Consider the following 16,648-nt stretch of genomic DNA (forward strand, 5'->3'; position numbering starts at 1 on the left):
AAGAAAGTAGGAAAAACCACTGGGCTGGTAAGATACAATCTAAACCAAATCCCTTATGAATACACAGTGGAAGTGAGGAACAGGTTTAAGGATTTAGATTTGGTGGATAGAGTGCCTGAAGAACTATGGGTGGAGGCTCGCAACATTATACAGGAGGCAGCAACTAAAACCATCCCAATGAAAAAGAAATGCAAGAAAGCAAAGTGGCTGTCCAACGAGGCCTTACAAATAGCAGCGGAGAGAAGGCAAGCAAAATGCGAGGGAGATAGTGAAAGATACAGGAAATTGAATGTAGATTTCCAAAGAATAGCAAGGAGAGACAAGAAGGCCTTCTTAAACAAGCAATGCAAAGAAATAGAGGAAAACAACAGAATGGGAAGAACCAGAGATCTGTTCAAGAAAATCGGAAACATGAAAGGAACATTTCGTACAAAGATTACCATAATAAAGGACAAAAGTGGTAAGGACCTAACAGAAGCAGAAGACATCAAGAAGAGGTGGCAAGAATACACAGAGGAACTATACCAGAAAGATATGGATGTCTCGTACACCCCAGGTAGTGTGGTTGCTGACCTTGAGCCAGACATCCTGGAGAGTGAAGTCAAATGGGCCTTAGAAAGCACTGCAAATAACAAGGCCAGTGGAAGTGATGGTATTCCAGCTGAACTATTTAAAATATTAAAAGATGCTGTCAAGGTGCTACACTCAATATGCCAGCAAGTTTGGAAAACTCAGCAGTGGCCAGAGGATTGGAGAAGATCAGTCTACATCCCAATCCCAAAGAAGGGCAGTGCCAAAGAATGCGCCAACTACTGCACAATTGCACTCATTTCATACCCTAGCAAGGTTATGCTTAAAATTCTACAAGGAAGGCTCAAGCAGTATGAGGACCGAGAACTCCCAGAAGTGCAAGCTGGATTTAGAAGAGGCAGAGGAACCAGAGACCAAATTGCAAACATGCGCTGGATTATGGAGAAAGCTAGAGAGTTCCAGAAAGACATCTACTTCTGCTTCATTGACTATGCAAAAGCCTTTGACTGTGTCGACCACAGCAAACTATGGCAAGTTCTTAAAGAAATGGGAGTGCCTGATCACCTCATCTGTCTCCTGAGAAATCTCTATGTGAGACAAGAAGCTACAGTTAGAACTGGATATGGAACAACTGATTGGTTCAAAATTGGGAAAGGAGTACAGCAAGGCTGTATATTGTCCCCCTGCTTATTTAACTTATATGCAGAATTCATCATGCGAAAGGCTGAGCTGGATGAATCCTTAGCCGGAATTAAGATTGCCGGAAGAAATATCAACAACCTCAGATATGCAGATGACACAACCTTGATGGCAGAAAGTGAGGAGGAATTAAAGAACCTTTTAATGAGGGTGAAAGAGGAGAGCGCAAAATATGGTCTGAAGCTCAACATCAAAAAAACGAAGATCATGGCCACTGGGCCCATCACCTCCTGGCAAATAGAAGGGGAAGAAATGGAGGCAGTGAGAGATTTTACTTTCTTAGGCTCCATGATCACTGCAGATGGTGACAGCAGTCACGAAATTAAAAGACACCTGCTCCTTGGGAGAAAGGCAATGGCAAACCTAGACAACATCTTAAAAAACAGAGACATCACCTTGCCAACAAAGGTCCGTATAGTAAAAGCCATGGTTTTCCCAGTAGTGATGTATGGAAGTGAGAGCTGGACTATAAAGAAGGCTGATCGCCGAAGAATTGATGCTTTTGAATTATGGTGCTGGAGGAGACTCTTGAGAGTCCCATGGACTGCTAGAAGATCAAACATATCCATTCTGAATGAAATCAGCCCTGAGTGCTCACTGGAAGGACAGATCGTGAAGCTGAGGCTCCAATACCTCATGAGAAGAGAAGACTCCCTGGAAAAGACCCTGATGTTGGGAAAGGAGAAGGGGACGACAGAGGATGAGATGGTTGGATGGTGTTCTTGAAGCTACCAGTATGAGTTTGATCAAACTGCGGGAGGCAGTGGAGGACAGTGCCTGGCGTGCTCTGGTCCATGGGGTTACGAAGAGTCGGACACGACTAAACAGCAACAACAACTATATGTAGGCTATAGAAGTTGTGATCTATTGCTGAGCTGGGCATGAGAAGAGGAAAGCAAGTCTTCAACCACTGGTTATATGTCTCTGTCTCTTCCGGAAAGTATAGCCAGAGTTTTCAAAAGCAGAATTCAATCAATGTGTTGTTCAAAGCAAATAAATGCAATTTGTCCCAGATACAAACACACTAGGAGACCACTGCTAAACCCATGGCTCATCTACCAAGCTCCTCGGGTGAGCCTGGGCTTTCCTTTCAGGATGTGTCTCGCTTACGAGAATAAAATGTGGAAGAGAAGAATTATGAATGCCATGAAAGGAAACCAGTTTCACTTTTCATGGGTTCAAAACAGAACATGGGAAAGCAGCAACATAAGCAAGCCAACATGGCAGCTTACTCCTGGGCAAGCAAGTGTGGGGTTAATATATTAACTGCATTTATATCGCCTCCCAAAGCAGTTCTCTGGCCATCTCCCAAAGTGAAGCAAAATGGCTAGAGCTATGAATTAAAATTCAAACAGATGAGTGCCTTGGGTCCTTTGCCCCTTGGCTAGGAGCTGAATCTGTGCTTCCTCCATTAAAAATTCACTTTATCGCAATGACCACAAGGTGACCTGGAGCATTATTAAAGGTTGTATTTAAAGAGAGAGAGAGAGCTATGGGAAGAGTTTGCTGCTCCAGCTCCTTTCAGAGAGAGCTTGCTCGAAAACCTTCCGTGCCCTTTGCATTTGGGAAGCAAAGTGTGCGTTGCGGGGCTCTCTTATGTCAAGGGGGGGCCGCCCCGGGCCCTGAACCCCCCTCTCATTCCTGTTAGATTGAGCTTCCAGAGGCTTTTCCTTTATTCCTCGCTTCCCCCCCACGAAGGCGAAAGGAGGCGCCGGGAGACCCTGTCAACGCGTGGGCCTGGGCGTCGTCCTTGGTGGCGGATCCCCGTCGCCTCCGATTCGCCCAGGGATCCCCAACCAGGAAAGGCTGGAGCTGCAGCTGAATGGATTGGGGAAGTGCGCCAAAAGCTGCGAGATGGATTTCTACCCAGGAGGCCGAGGGGTGCGACTTAAGGAGACGCATCCCGCCCGGTGGAGGCCGCATCCCTGCCATCGCGCGCGCCGGGGACCTGCGAAGGCCCTCAAGACAAATACTTCGGGCGTCTGTTTGTTTTTTTAAATAACGTCTTGTGATTCTGACTCCGACAACCCCTTAGGACGGCCATCTGCCCGGGGATGTTTTGTCTGAGACTCTTCCTGCCGGGCTGGGCTGGATGACCCTCGGGGACCCTTCCAACCCGAGAGGCTGGGAAGCGGGCTGCGGCCCACGAGCGAAAGGTCGGGTGGGCGGGCGGGCCACGCCTTGGCTCCCCGAGGGCGCCGTGAGAGAGAAGGGAAAAGGCCGAGGCCAGGGCGGTCGCTTTCATGAGCCCAAACGGCCGCCCGTTTCTCAAGCAGGCCGGCGGGACGCGGCGCGTCGTGTGAATTTGACCCTGAGGGGAAAGGGGGGAGGGGCGTCCTCGCCCGCCTTTTCTTTCCCGCCAGACAGCCCCGCCCCTCGGCCGCGGCCCTATGGCGCCGGGCGGAAGCGGAAATCGAGCCCAAGGCCCGCCTCCCGCGAGAGCCGCAGAGGGTGGCGAGGTTGCTAGGTAACGGCGGGGCGCGAAGGCGGGGGGCGGCGCTGGCCGGGCTGAGGGCCGAGGGCGCTTGGGGGGCGCTGGAGGGGCGGGCGGGCGGGCGTGAGGGAGGCCCCCCCCCCGAGCGCGGCGGTCCCGTCCCGGCGTCGCCCTCCGCCCAGGCCTTCCTCCGGAGAGCCTCCTTCGGAGAGGCGGCAGGCCCCGCGCTCTCGGGGGGACGAGACCTTTCCAGACCCGGGCCAGAGAAAAAGGGGCCGGGCCCAGAGCTGCCGCCCAGGGCCGCCTTCGCCCTTCCGGGAGCTGAGCCCGGGGGGGGGGGGCGGAAGGAGAGCTCCGGGCCGGGCTGGAGGGCGACTCTTCACGCGCCCAGAGGGTTGCCTCGCTAGGTTAGGCTACTGCAGAGCATTGCACGTGGGGCTGCCCCTGGAGACGGTTCGGAAGCTTCGGCTGGTGCAGAATTCAGCCGCCAAGTTGCTCACCGGGGGAAGCCGGTTCGGGCATCTCACGCCGATCCTGGTCCGACCGCACTGGCTGCCCGCTAGCTTCCGGGTCCAATCCAAAGTGCTGCTTTTGACCACTAAACCCTTAAAGGGCTCAGGACCACCTACCTCTCCCCCTATGAACCGACCCGAGCCCTGTGATTTTCAAAAGATTGCTTACATTTTGTTCCATTTACATAATAATAATAATAAATTTTATTTATACCCCGCCCTCCCTGGCCAGAGCTGGGCTCAGGGCAGCTAACACCAGTAAAATTACAAAACATAATAGAAAAAAAACCAATTTAAATTGCAGGCTCTTTTTAAAAGTAGCCCATAGATCAAAACTGTAAGGGGAGGGAAACATAAGGGTCAGACTGAGTTCAAACCAAAGGCCAGGCAGAAGAGCTCTGTCTTGCAGGCCCTGCGGAAAGATATCAAGTCCTGCAGGGCCCTAGTCTCTTGTGACAGAGCATTCCACCAAGTCGGGGCCAGTACTGAAAAGGCCCTGGCCCTAGTTGAGACCAATCTAACCACCTTGCAACTTGGGACCTCAAAAGTGTTGTCATTTGTGGACTTTCATGGGGCATACCAGGAGAGGTGGTCCCATAGGTACGTGGGTCCTAGGCTGCAAGTGGGCTACAGCACTTCTGTTCTGTTTGTAGGTATCTGGTTTGCCACTGTGAACAGAATGCTGCATTTCATAGCCCTTTGGTGTGATCCAGCAGAGCTCTTCCTTACTGCTTAAGTAATATTCTAAGTGGGTGGCGCTGTGGTAAAACCTCAGCGCCCAGGACTTGCCGATCGCATGGTCGGCGGTTTGAATCCCCGCGATGGGGTGAGCTCCCGTCGTTCGGTCCCATCTCCTGCCCACCTAGCAGTTCGAAAGCACCCTTAAGTGCAAGTAGATAAATAGGGACCGCTTACTAGCGGGAAGGTAAATGGCGTTTTCGTGTGCTGCGCTGGTGCCGGCTCGCCAGAGCAGCTTCGTCACGCTGGCCACGTGACCCGGAAGTGTCTGCGGACAGCGCTGGCCCCCGGCCTCTATAGTGAGATGAGTGCACAACCCTAGAGTCTGTCAAGACTGGCCTGTACGGGCAGGGGTACCTTTACCTTATATTCTAAAAAGTAAATCTTTTGCTGATTGTGGAGAGGAATGAAAGCCATATTTATTATTCACACATTGGTTGCACACAGAAAAAAGTTTTGATCCTCTTAGGTTTATGAGTTTAAAGGCCAGTTAAAGTGTGCAGAAAGAAATGGATGCAATACAGTCCTCTTATATGAGTATCTCACATTTAATATGGGGAAACTTGTCTGTTAGTGTCCAGCATGCATATTGTACCCTACTTTTCTTGATCCAACTTCAAATCGCATCAGTGGACTGAAACTTGATTTAACCCCCCCCCAATTACAAAAACATGCAAAAAGAAAGCAGCTAAATTCTGTGATATGTATACATAATTCCGTCAAGCCTTGTGGGACCTTGCTCCCCCTGGCGACTCATTGACTGAGCCTGTTGAGGGCTGGAATATCCAGCTCCTGGCAGCCATCGATGAGATTGCACCTAAGTGCCCTCTGCGACCCTGCAGAAACCGGGCTCCCTGGTTTACCGAGGAGCTTCGGAAAATGAAGCGGGACCTCAGACGGTTAGAGCGAGTATGGCGGGGTGCCCGTGACGGAGCCTCAAGAACATCTTATAGCGTTTTTATGAAAACCTATGAGATGGCAGTGAAGGCCGCTAAGAAGTCTTACTTCTCGGCTTCCATTGCATCCGCTAGCTCTCGCCCAGCGCAATTATTTAGTATAATTAGGTCTTTAACGTCCCTTGAAGGACAGCCAAATTTAAATAGCAATCTGACACACAGCTGTGAGGCATTTGTGAGCTTTTTTGCGGAGAAGGTCCTGTTGCTCTGCCATGACCTCCCTGCCAATTTGGATACAATAAAGGAACTGGAGGCCCCTCGACTGTCCTCGGGTCCAGTATTGGACCACTTTGACCAGATATCCCCAGCCGATGTGGACAGACTCCTCCGAGCTGGAAAGCCCACCACCTGTCCTCTCGACCCGTGCCCGTCTTGGCTGATTAGAGCCTGTCCAGACGAGGGGGATATCATCAATTTGTCCCTTGGCACGGGGACATTCCCAGGGGAACTGAAGGAGGCAGTGGTGCGCCCGCTCTTAAAGAAAACATCATTAGATCCCTTAGATCTATCCAATTACCGCCCGGTTTCGAATCTTCCATTCCTGGGCAAGGTGATTGAGAGAGCGGTTGCTGAACAGCTTGGTAGGTTTCTGGATGAAACATCGGCTCTGGATCCATTCCAGTCCAGCTTCCACACTGGTCATGGGACCGAGACGGCTCTGGTCGCCCTAACAGATGATCTCCGCAGGCAGCTGGATCGAGGCGGGTCGGGGCTGCTGATTCTTCTAGACCTGTCAGCAGTCTTCGACATAGTCAATCACGAACTCCTGGACCACCGCCTTGCCGACATGGGGATCCAGGGCACAGTCCTTCAATGGCTGTGCTCATTTCTCTCTGGTCGGGGATAGAGGGTGGTGCTTGGGGGGGACTTGTCATCGCGCCACTCCTTGGTGTGTGGAGTGCCTCAGGGTGCTATACTGTCCCCGATGCTTTTTAACATCTTTATGCGCCCCCTCGCCCAGCCTGTCCGGAGTTTGGGCTGGGTTGCCATCAGTATGCCGATGACACCCAACTCTATCTGTTGATGGATGGCCATCCTGACTCGGCCCCAGACACACTGACCAGATGTCTGGAAGCTGTGGCTGGATGGTTACGTGGGAACCGGTTGAAGTTAAATCCTTTGAAGACAGAGGTCCTCTGGCTGGGATGGGATGATATGGGATTGAGGGGGCAACTCCCATCTCTTGCAGGGGTGCGATTAGTGCCAGCACCGTCCGTTAAGAGTTTGGGTGTAATCTTCGATACCTCCCTCTCTATGGAAGCGCAGATTACAGCTATAACAAAGGCGGCATTTTTTCATCTCTGCCAAGCTAAGCAGTTGACCCCTTATCTCTCTCGCCCTGACCTAGCCACTGTGATCCACGCGATGGTCACCTCCAGACTGGATTATTGTAACTCGCTCTACGTGGGGCTGCCCTTGAGACTGACCCAGAAACTCCAGCGGGTGCAGAATGCCGCGGCGAGACTGCTTATGGGGTCTTCGCTGTGAGATCACATTCATCTGGTACTATACCAGCTACACTGGCTCCCGGTGGAGTACGGGATCAGGTTTAAGGTGCTGGTTTTAACCTTTAAAGCCCTATACGGCCTAGGACTCTCGTACAGTGGTACCCCGCAAGACGAACGCCTCGCGAGACGAAAAACTCGCAAAACGAAAGGTTTTTTCGTTTTCGAGTTGCCTCGCAAGACGAATTTCCCTATGGGCTTGCTTCGCAAAACGAAGCTTGCCCCGGGGACAGCGGGTCTTCTCTTTTGAAGCAAGGGGCTGCGGGGAGATAGCGATCTCCCTGCAGCCCCTTGCTGCAAAAGACGTCCAGGGGAAGCGGGGAAGCGAAGCGCTTCTTCCCCGCTTCCCCCGGACCTCTTCTGAAGCAAGGGGCTGCAGGGAGATCGCTATCTCCCCCCAGCCCCTTGCTGCAAAAGACGTCGGGGGAAGCGAAGCGCTTCTTCCCCCGGACCTCTTCTGAAGCAAGGGGCTGCAGGGAGATCGCTATCTCCCCCCAGCCCCTTGCTGCAAAAGACGTCGGGGGAAGCGGGGAAGCGAAGCGATTCTTCCCCGCTTCCCCCGGACCTCTTCTGAAGCAAGGGGCTGCAGGGAGATCGCTATCTCCCCCCAGCCCCTTGCTGCAAAAGACGTCAGGGGAAGCGGGGAAGCGAAGCGCTTCTTCCCCGCTTCCCCCGGACCTCTTCTGAAGCAAGGGGCTGCAGGGAGATCGCTATCTCCCCCCAGCCCCTTGCTGCAAAAGACGTCCGGGGGAAGCGGGGAAGCGAAGCGCTTCTTCCCCGCTTCCCCCGGACCTCTTCTGAAGCAAGGGGCTGCAGGGAGATCGCTATCTCCCCCCAGCCCCTTGCTGCAAAAGACGTCTGGGGGAAGCGGGGAAGGGAAGCTCTTCTTCCCCGCTTCCCCCGGACCTCTTCTGAAGCAAGGGGCTGGGGGGGAGATCGCTTCTCCCGGTGCTCCGAAGCCGGGCGGGGGGCAGGGGACACCTCCCGCCGCCGCGGGGACACCTTTTGAAGGCAGGCGGGGGGGGGAGCAAAGACTTTCGCCCCCCGCCTGCCTTCAGAAGAGGTCCAGGACCTCTTCTGAAGGCTGGCGGGGGGCAAAAGTCTTTGTTCCCCCTGCCTGCCTTCCCAGGGGCTTTTAAATCGCCCCGGACAGCGGAGAAGTCCTCCGCTGTCCGGGGCGATTTTAAAATGCCGCCCGCCAGCATTTTAAGATCACCCGGACAGCGGAGAAGTCCTCCGCTGTCCCGGGGTTTTTTAAAATGCTGGGGGTGGGAAGAAAAGCCCTTGTCCCCCCCCCCAGCCTTCAGAAGAGGTCCGGGGACAGACTGTCCCCGGACCTGGTCTGAAGGCGGTTTCCCTAGGAACGCATTAATTGATTTTCAATGCATTCCTATGGGAAACCGTGCATCGCAAGACGGAAAAACCGCAAGACGAAGAGACTTGCGGAACGAATTAATTTCGTCTTGCGAGGCACCACTGTACCTATGCGACTGCCTCTCCTGGTATGCCCCACAGAGGAACCTACGATCTGCAAATAACATCCTGAAGGTCCCAGGCCACAGAGAGGTTAGGCTGGCCTCAACTAGAGCCAGGGCTTTCTCGGCTGCAGCTCCAATCTGGTGGAAAGCTCTGTCACAAGAGACTAGGGCCCTGCGGGACTTGACATCTTTCCGCAGGGCCTGCAAGACAGAGTTGTTCCACCAGGCCTTTGGTCAGGGCGCAGCCTCCCTCCCTCCTCTGGCAACCTGCATAGAATTTTGCTTAACGGTTGCCATCAATTTGATTTTAATTAATTTTTATAATGAAATGTTTTTAGAATGTTTGATTATTTGATTGTTTGATTATTTGATTGTTGTTAGCCGCCCTGAGCCCAGCTTCGGCTGGGGAGGGCGGGATATAAATAAAATTTATTGTTGTTGTTGTTGTTGTTGTTGTTGTTGTTATTATTATACATATTAGGTAATTTTGCATGTTCTTGCTTCTTGTAAGTGAACTGGAGGTCCAAAATATGTAGGACACTGAAGTGCTGCCCTCTAGAAATCCTCCACCTTGCCCTTCCAGCTTCTGAGATTTCAGCAGGCAGCAGGCACTTGCAAGATACTTTTATATCCATGACAGCTAGAAATATGCTATTTCAAAAATGATGTTGAAATCCTTAGCATGCTGAATTCTGCACCCCTAGTCTAAATTACATGAATGTGTGCTACAGCTGCAGAACTTTGCCATCAGTACCTGCATGTTTGAAACAATAGAAACTGGTGATTTATTGGATAACTGAAATAGACAATGCTATAGTTAAATGCTAGCATTATTTTATTTTATAGCATTATTTTAAACACACCAGTTGGTTGCTACTTGTAGAATGTGGAAGTGTGTAGCTTGCTTACAATGTTGAAGCTGTTTTTTCGGGGTACTTACTGATCAGTAATATACAGATTTTTATTTGTCTGGTTTTTATTGCTTTGTTCAAGCTAAAATAGCTTTTGAATCTCAAAAGCAGGGAGCTCTAGCAAATGCTGCTACTTAACTGATTTAGACTACAGTCATATAACCACATATGTAGGAGTAAGACCCACAGAATTCAGTGAGGTTTTTTTCTGAGTAGACGTGTTAGATTAGGCTGTGTTGTCTGTAAGAGGGAAAGGGGCACAATATGTTAAAATATGTGATTAAAGTATTAATGCATTTATTGCATAGACTGATGAATCAAACTGCCCCAACTTTTTATCTTCCCAGTTCTTCCGACAAATCAGCGACATCCGCACTATCATGCCTAGCCCTAGGAATAGCCCAAAGAGTAGCCGTGAGAGACGGGCCCCAGGCAGCAGACTGGAGTTCCTATCATTGACAAGTCAGAGGAGCTCAGCACCCCCAGAAAGCCCTTCTCATCGCAAGGAATCGACAGCCAGCGCTGGTCCTCCACAGGCTTTACCTGAAGAGGACTGCATGAAGCTTAATCCATCTTTTGTGGGTATTGCCCTGCGCTCCTTGTTGGCTGTTGATCTTTGGGCCTCTAAACAGTTGGGGGTATGTGCTGGAGAGAATTCCCCTTGGGGCAGTGCTCGTCCTCTGATGAAGGCTGTAGAGATTTCAGGACATGGCATTCCTTGGTTGGCTGGCACATTGTATGGGCTCTCTAGAAGTGCCAGCTCAGCAGGCCGTGAGGTGCTGCTCAACCTGCTCTTTGGTAAGAGCTCCCTTTCTTATCAAAGCTTTACCTTGTGTGGTCTTTGCTTCCCATATTTTTTATCTGATAACTGTGGGGAGTAGCCCAGCTGTCAGTGTATCTGGGAGAACTGGGCGGAGAGATTTCCCCCATTCATTCCATCTTTCCCTAAAATGTCATTTATGAAAATGATGTCCGATTGCAATGTTTTCTACAGACACGCTGGAAGCTATCCCTATCTGCATTAGGAAGATGTATATAACTAAAAAATATTTGGAGCTATAATAATTGTGTTTGACATACCATTTACTAATATTTTTACCATTACTTATATTTATTATGTCATATTTAAATCTGAGCTTCCACTTCTAGAAAATCTGGCTTGTGTTTGTATTTCAGACAGAGCCCTTATTCAGCCTGAGAGTGCAAGGGCACAAAGAGTGTTGTGGCCATGACACTTGCCTTCATCCCAACCTTCCTGTGCTAAGGGGGAAATTACATACAATATTAACTATTGTTGCAACACTCCAAAACTTAGTTTGACATAAACTGTATGGATGTTGATGCCATGGTTATTCATGAGATAGGTGCAGTAGGCCAATGGCCATTTATGAAAACGGTTTCTCCTGATTTAGATGAACCTGTACAGGTCTACCCAAATGTTTCATCCCAAACTATGTTTTGTATGTCATCCAAGTGGAACCTGCTGCCATTGGTTTTCCTATAGAAGTCTTTTCAGGAACACGAATATACCAGAAACTCCCCGTTTATGTGCTTTGAAAGCATGCACAACTGTGCACACATGCATTGTCGTGAACCCAAATGTGATTTTAAAAATGACAAAAACAGCTGTAAAAGAGTGCAAGAAGGTTAAAAAAAGGCGCGAATACAGCTCCTAGCAATCCCACAGGGCAGGGTGGATTTGATTTAAATAAAATCAATTTAAATCACTAGTCAGTAAGACTTGATTTAAATCATTTTTTTACAGAAAGACTCATTCTTGCTGGTATAACTTTAATATTTACAACCAGATGAAGGTTTCATTTTTGGAATAATAAATTTTCAGAGTGGTTTTTACAGTTACTGTATATCAAAAATTACTGACTTGGTTATACTATTAGAAATACATAGACAGATAATTATGAAATTATTGTGAGATTTAATAAGTTAACTTTATATTTGGACAACGTTTCTGCTGTACTTTACTGGAAGGAGCAAAATAATCATTTCCTTAATAACAATTTAAACAATTTATTTAACTAAAACAATAACATTCTAGCATATGTATCCATATTTGTTGAACGGTTTTTTTTAAAAAAAAAACACTTAGACTGGGTTTTAGCACACATGAAAGACTTAAAACAAATCCTTATTTCCTGATGAATAGCCTTTGGACTACAGTGGTACCTCAGGTTAAGAACTTAATTTGTTCTGGAGGTCCGTTCTTAACCTGAAACTGTTCTTAACCTGGGGCCAACTGTTCTTAATGGGGCCTCCTGCTGCCGCTGCGCCGCCACCGCGTGATTTCTGTTCTCATCCTGAAGCAAAGTTCTTAACCCGAGGTACTATGTCTGGGTTAGCGGAATCTGTAACCTGAAGCGTCTGTAATCCAAGGTACCACTGTATAATGTAACTTAAATAGAAAACTATCTTTAGAAAGATTTTTCCTCCAAAAGCATTTTATTTTAAAAATCCAATTGAAATAAAAAAAATCCCACGTGGGAGCTGGTGCGGTTCACCCCAGTGATGGCTAGCCCCAGTGACCCGAACCATGCCAATCCCAGTAAGCTAATGTAGGGCCCCTTGACCCAGTGGCCCCATCGCAGCTGGCAGCCCCGGAACAAGAGCCAAAACCAGGAACCCCTACCCAGGGACACCCCAGACCACAATGCATACGCAGGCGACCGGCACACCTTGATGACTATGAATTAGAGGGGAGGGGTGTTACGTACTAAGCTTGGATCCTAGAACCACAGGCATGTAGGATCCTAGAATGAAACAACCTGATTGGCCTGCAGGAGCAGCCCAATTAGACCCCAGGAGGAAGTTAATCAGCCTATTAGGCTCGTGGGATACTAGGATGCAACAACTCATTGGCCGGCAGCAGCAGCCCAATCAGGCTCCAGGAGGGAAAAATAATCAGGTGGTGCTCATTGTGTAAAAAATGTATATAAAGCCTGAGGTTTTTGGAGGAAATTCAATCACTGTTCCCATGAGCTGAAATAAAGAGCAGGAAATTACTACTCAACTATTTCAAGCAAATTGGTTTGGAGGGAGTGATCAACATGAGTTTGGTGGAATTTTGGGAGGAGGAGGTTCTGAAGGAATTTGGGTTGTTTTTTTGAGGGTTATTTTTAGCCTTTCTTTGAGATGACCTAAACACATGGCATTGTAATCCTCCTTGGGTGATGGCAAACCCAAGAGGTGGAGGAGAAATTGGAAGTGCTGGCCTGTTTACGGGATGGCATGAGAATGTGTACAATGGATGGCAGAGTTCTGGAATGGTTGTCCTGCATGTCTCAGGAATCTTGTGTAGCGCTTGCATGTCCTCTTTATGGAGAATGGTTATGCTGTTCATGGTAAAATACCGTGTACAACATTGTCACAATCACCTGCCCTTGAATGAAGTAACGATGACAATTACTTCTAAGATTATTTAAAACATTTGAGAAAACATTGTACAGTCGTACCTTGGTTCTCGAACGGAATCCATTCCGGAAATCTGTTCAACTTCTGAATAAGTTCAAAAACCAAGGCGCGACTTCTGATTGGCTGCAGGAGCTTCCCACACTCAATCGGAAGCAGCGGAATTTGCGTCAGACATTCAGGTTCCAAAAAACTTTCACAAACTGGAACACTCACTTCCAGGTTTGTGGCGTTTGGGAGCCAAAACGTTTATCTTGCAAGGTGTTCGAGATCCAAGGTACGACTGTATTATGAATTTTTGACTTTTTTCATAACTAAGGTGTTCTTTCATTACTGATGGCTATCATGGAATACAATGGCTGTAGGCTACATCATCAGCTAGAGTGGTAACAACAATTTAAGCAGGGACATACTGTTTTAAACCAGGCATGTTACCTCAACAGAGATATGATCAATCATTGATCAGTGTCAGTTAACAGGCTAAATGTAGAAAAGAGACCATTCTTCTACTTCCATGAACCCTTCAATTTATACATGAAATCTAAAATATAAGATTCCCCCCTGCCCCATTATATACAGATTTTGGACAGTTTCTTCTGCAGCTTTTCAATGATGCTCTCAAAAATTATTTGAGTACATTATGGATCTTTTCTGGACTATTTGAGCCCTTGTGGGCAAAATAGAACTATCAAATTGGATAGTAGATATTTTGGGTTATTTTTCACATAATAAAGACAGGGAACCAACTGATATTTTTTTTGCCAACTGATAGTTTTACTAGGGTTATATGGAAAAAATAGGCTACCTCATGTATTCACCTGGTAATGCCCAGAGATTAGTATAGGCCAGGGGTCTGTAACCTTTAAGATAAAAAGAGCCACTTGGACCCGTTTCCGAAGAAAAAAAAACTGGGAGCCACAAAACTCGTCATTATAAAAATAACTTTTTTGTCACTTTTTATTATTATTTCTTTGTTTGACCCCTCAGAATTACTCCTCCTCATAGAAATAAACGTTAAATTAACAAGTTACCTTTCTGTGTGTGTTCTTCACTCCCCTTCAAAACAGTGACCAGCGTACATGCCCCCTTTCAATGCAGTGACCAGCGTATATGCCCTTTACAATGTAACAGGCGGACGGGCGGGAGCGTGTCGTCGGGATGGTGTGTGACTAACGCACGCACCACCCCTATGCGACGTCACAGCCAGTACAGCGCCCGCCACAGTGGGGAGTGTCGGGGGGCACAATGCGCCTCCTCCCCTCACTAGTATCTGCCCCGGAGCCACGGCAAAGGTGTAAAAGAGCCACATGCGGCCCCGGAGCCGCGGGTTGCAGACCCCTGGTATAGGCATTCTACACAAGTCACTTTGTTTAATAGGTCCATGCAGCTCAAGGTTCTCAGAACTCAAATTATTTTAGGGTTGGGGAACTTTGACTAGGAAACAAATGTAAGTTTGTAATATTGGTATGAAACCAGCCATGAATTCTGTGGCACCTTAAAGGCAAATCAAAGTACTATGTCCTGAATCTCCTTGCATCTGATAAATGGGTGTTAGATAACAGAAATTCAGTCTCTAAGCTTTGTTGTTTACCAAGTTGCTCTTTAAAATGTCTGAAACCTCTTTATTCACCTTGTCTCCCAGCTCTGATCCTTGATCTAATTTTGGTGGCAGCGGTGAAAGGATTGGTAAAGCGAAGGCGGCCAGCTCACAACAAGATGGACATGTTTGCCACGGTGTCTGTGGACAGGTATTCATTTCCTTCAGGTCATGCGACGAGAGCCGCCATGGTCTGCAGATTTATTCTACATCACCTTGTCCTGGCTGTCCCTCTGCGGGTGCTGGTGGTGCTTTGGACCTTCATAGTGGGAATTTCCCGAGTCATGCTAGGCAGGCACAATGTAACAGATGTGATATTTGGGTTAATCATGGGCTACATGCAATACAGCCTGGTGGAGTACTTCTGGTTGTCACCTGTCAGTGCTCCTGTTCTTTTTTCATTGTGGAGTTGATGGCCTTGTCTGCCTGAACACAAGCAATAAAAATGAATAAAGCTTCATATGGTCAGCAAGATAGATGGGCAGGACCAGCAAGATTCCTCTTCAGCGGGTGGGTGGGCTGCTTAGGTGCATCTCATAAGGGTTGTTTGGTGCCACCTTGTTTTCTGAACGTGTTGCTGGGCTGGAGCATGGACCAACCCATGAAACTGCACAAACCATCCCATAGTAAAACTTCATTTCCTTGTGAGATTAGAAGCAATACTGTTTACATCAGGCAATTATTATGTCAGATGACTGACAGATGAGTGGTCCCGCACACCTCTCAAAATCAATCCACAAGGGTGGGGAGATAAAGGTCTGGCCCAGTAGCCCAAAAAGCTCCCACCCACCCTACCCCCCGCTGTAAACTGATAAAGATAATATCTCACATAAACCTCTGTATTCCAAGTAAGTAGTAGATATGATTTTGTGCTAGAGGTGTCTGGTAGTTACTGTGTAAGCTGTACATATTCCAACTGGTATTGATAACTTGCTTTTGCAATTGTCACAATGGCTATTTTGTTATTCTACCATATCTCAAATTGTATTCTGCCAAACGCTGGGGTTCAGCAAAGCAGCCCAAGAGATTCCGCAGAGAAGACTGTAATAATAGTTGAGAAGCATGCACAATGTGTGGTTTCGATGGAGCTGCAGCCATGGGGATTAAACATACTAAAGCAGTTGTCCTGGGAATCCTTTCCCCTTATTTCCTTCCCTTACCATGCATGGACAGAATGGCATTGCTTCCTTGGCTTTCCAACCCTGTGCATTGTTGAGAGTGACTGAGAGAGGGCAGCCTGCAGCGGGTGCAGCAGGTGCAGCAGAGAAGCCAGAGAGAAGCCAGACAAGCCCACTGCCCACTGCCTCCTGCCCTCTCAGCTCTCAGGAACCAGCAGCCAGGAGAGCAACGCTGGTCTTTCACGTCTCTGCTTGTCCTGCTGCTTTCCCCCAGGAAACCCTGCTCTTTGCTGCTGCAGTCATTTTTTTCTGTGGATTGATGATTGTCCAATTCAGTGGTAAACGGTGGGTTTTCCAGGCAAAGCAGATGGGCAAATGAGAACCTCAGACCCGTGCTTTCTAAGCACAGAACAAGTGGAAGTGGACGAGCCCTGAGTGTGATGGTATATTCTCAAGACTGAAGTGCCTTTCTAATGGCAGGAAGTAAATGGAAATGGGTTCTAGGAACATTGCTTACTCAAACTGTACTTAATACAGACATGGTCCCACCTGAACAATCAAACAGCTTTATGGAGGGACAGACTTTTTGCAGGACAAGAATATGGCTGAAGAACCCAGCACTTCATGTTTTGCTTTTCAAAACTAGAACTTTGTGGTAGGAAGGTAGGACTTCAGTGCAGCTTTAAATAAGACTGCTTTCTTAACTCTACAATATTAATCAGAAGCTGATGTTAATCCAGGCATTT

At 48.2% G+C, this 16,648-nt stretch overlaps 1 protein-coding gene across 3 annotated transcripts; it reads left to right on the forward strand.

Moving 5' to 3' along the window:
- Positions 1-3,183: 3,183 nt before the first annotated feature.
- PLPP6 (phospholipid phosphatase 6) lies at positions 3,184-15,632 on the forward strand. Of its 3 annotated transcripts, none has more exons than XM_082226692.1 (3): positions 3,184-3,386; positions 10,112-10,562; positions 14,830-15,632. In XM_082226692.1, the coding sequence occupies exons 2-3, from the start codon at positions 10,145-10,147 to the stop codon at positions 15,195-15,197; spliced, it is 786 nt and encodes a 261-aa protein (XP_082082818.1). In that variant the 5' UTR covers positions 3,184-3,386; positions 10,112-10,144; the 3' UTR covers positions 15,198-15,632. The 3 variants fall into 3 exon arrangements, with proteins under 3 accessions (XP_082082818.1, XP_082082816.1, XP_082082817.1); XM_082226690.1 differs by lacking the exon at positions 3,184-3,386 and adding an exon at positions 3,583-3,697; XM_082226691.1 differs by lacking the exon at positions 3,184-3,386 and adding an exon at positions 3,780-4,071.
- Positions 15,633-16,648: the final 1,016 nt, after the last annotated feature.

The sequence above is a fragment of the Podarcis vaucheri genome (assembly GCF_965113315.1).
Source record: "Podarcis vaucheri genome assembly, chromosome: 6".
Classification (NCBI taxonomy): Eukaryota; Metazoa; Chordata; class Lepidosauria; order Squamata; family Lacertidae; genus Podarcis; species Podarcis vaucheri.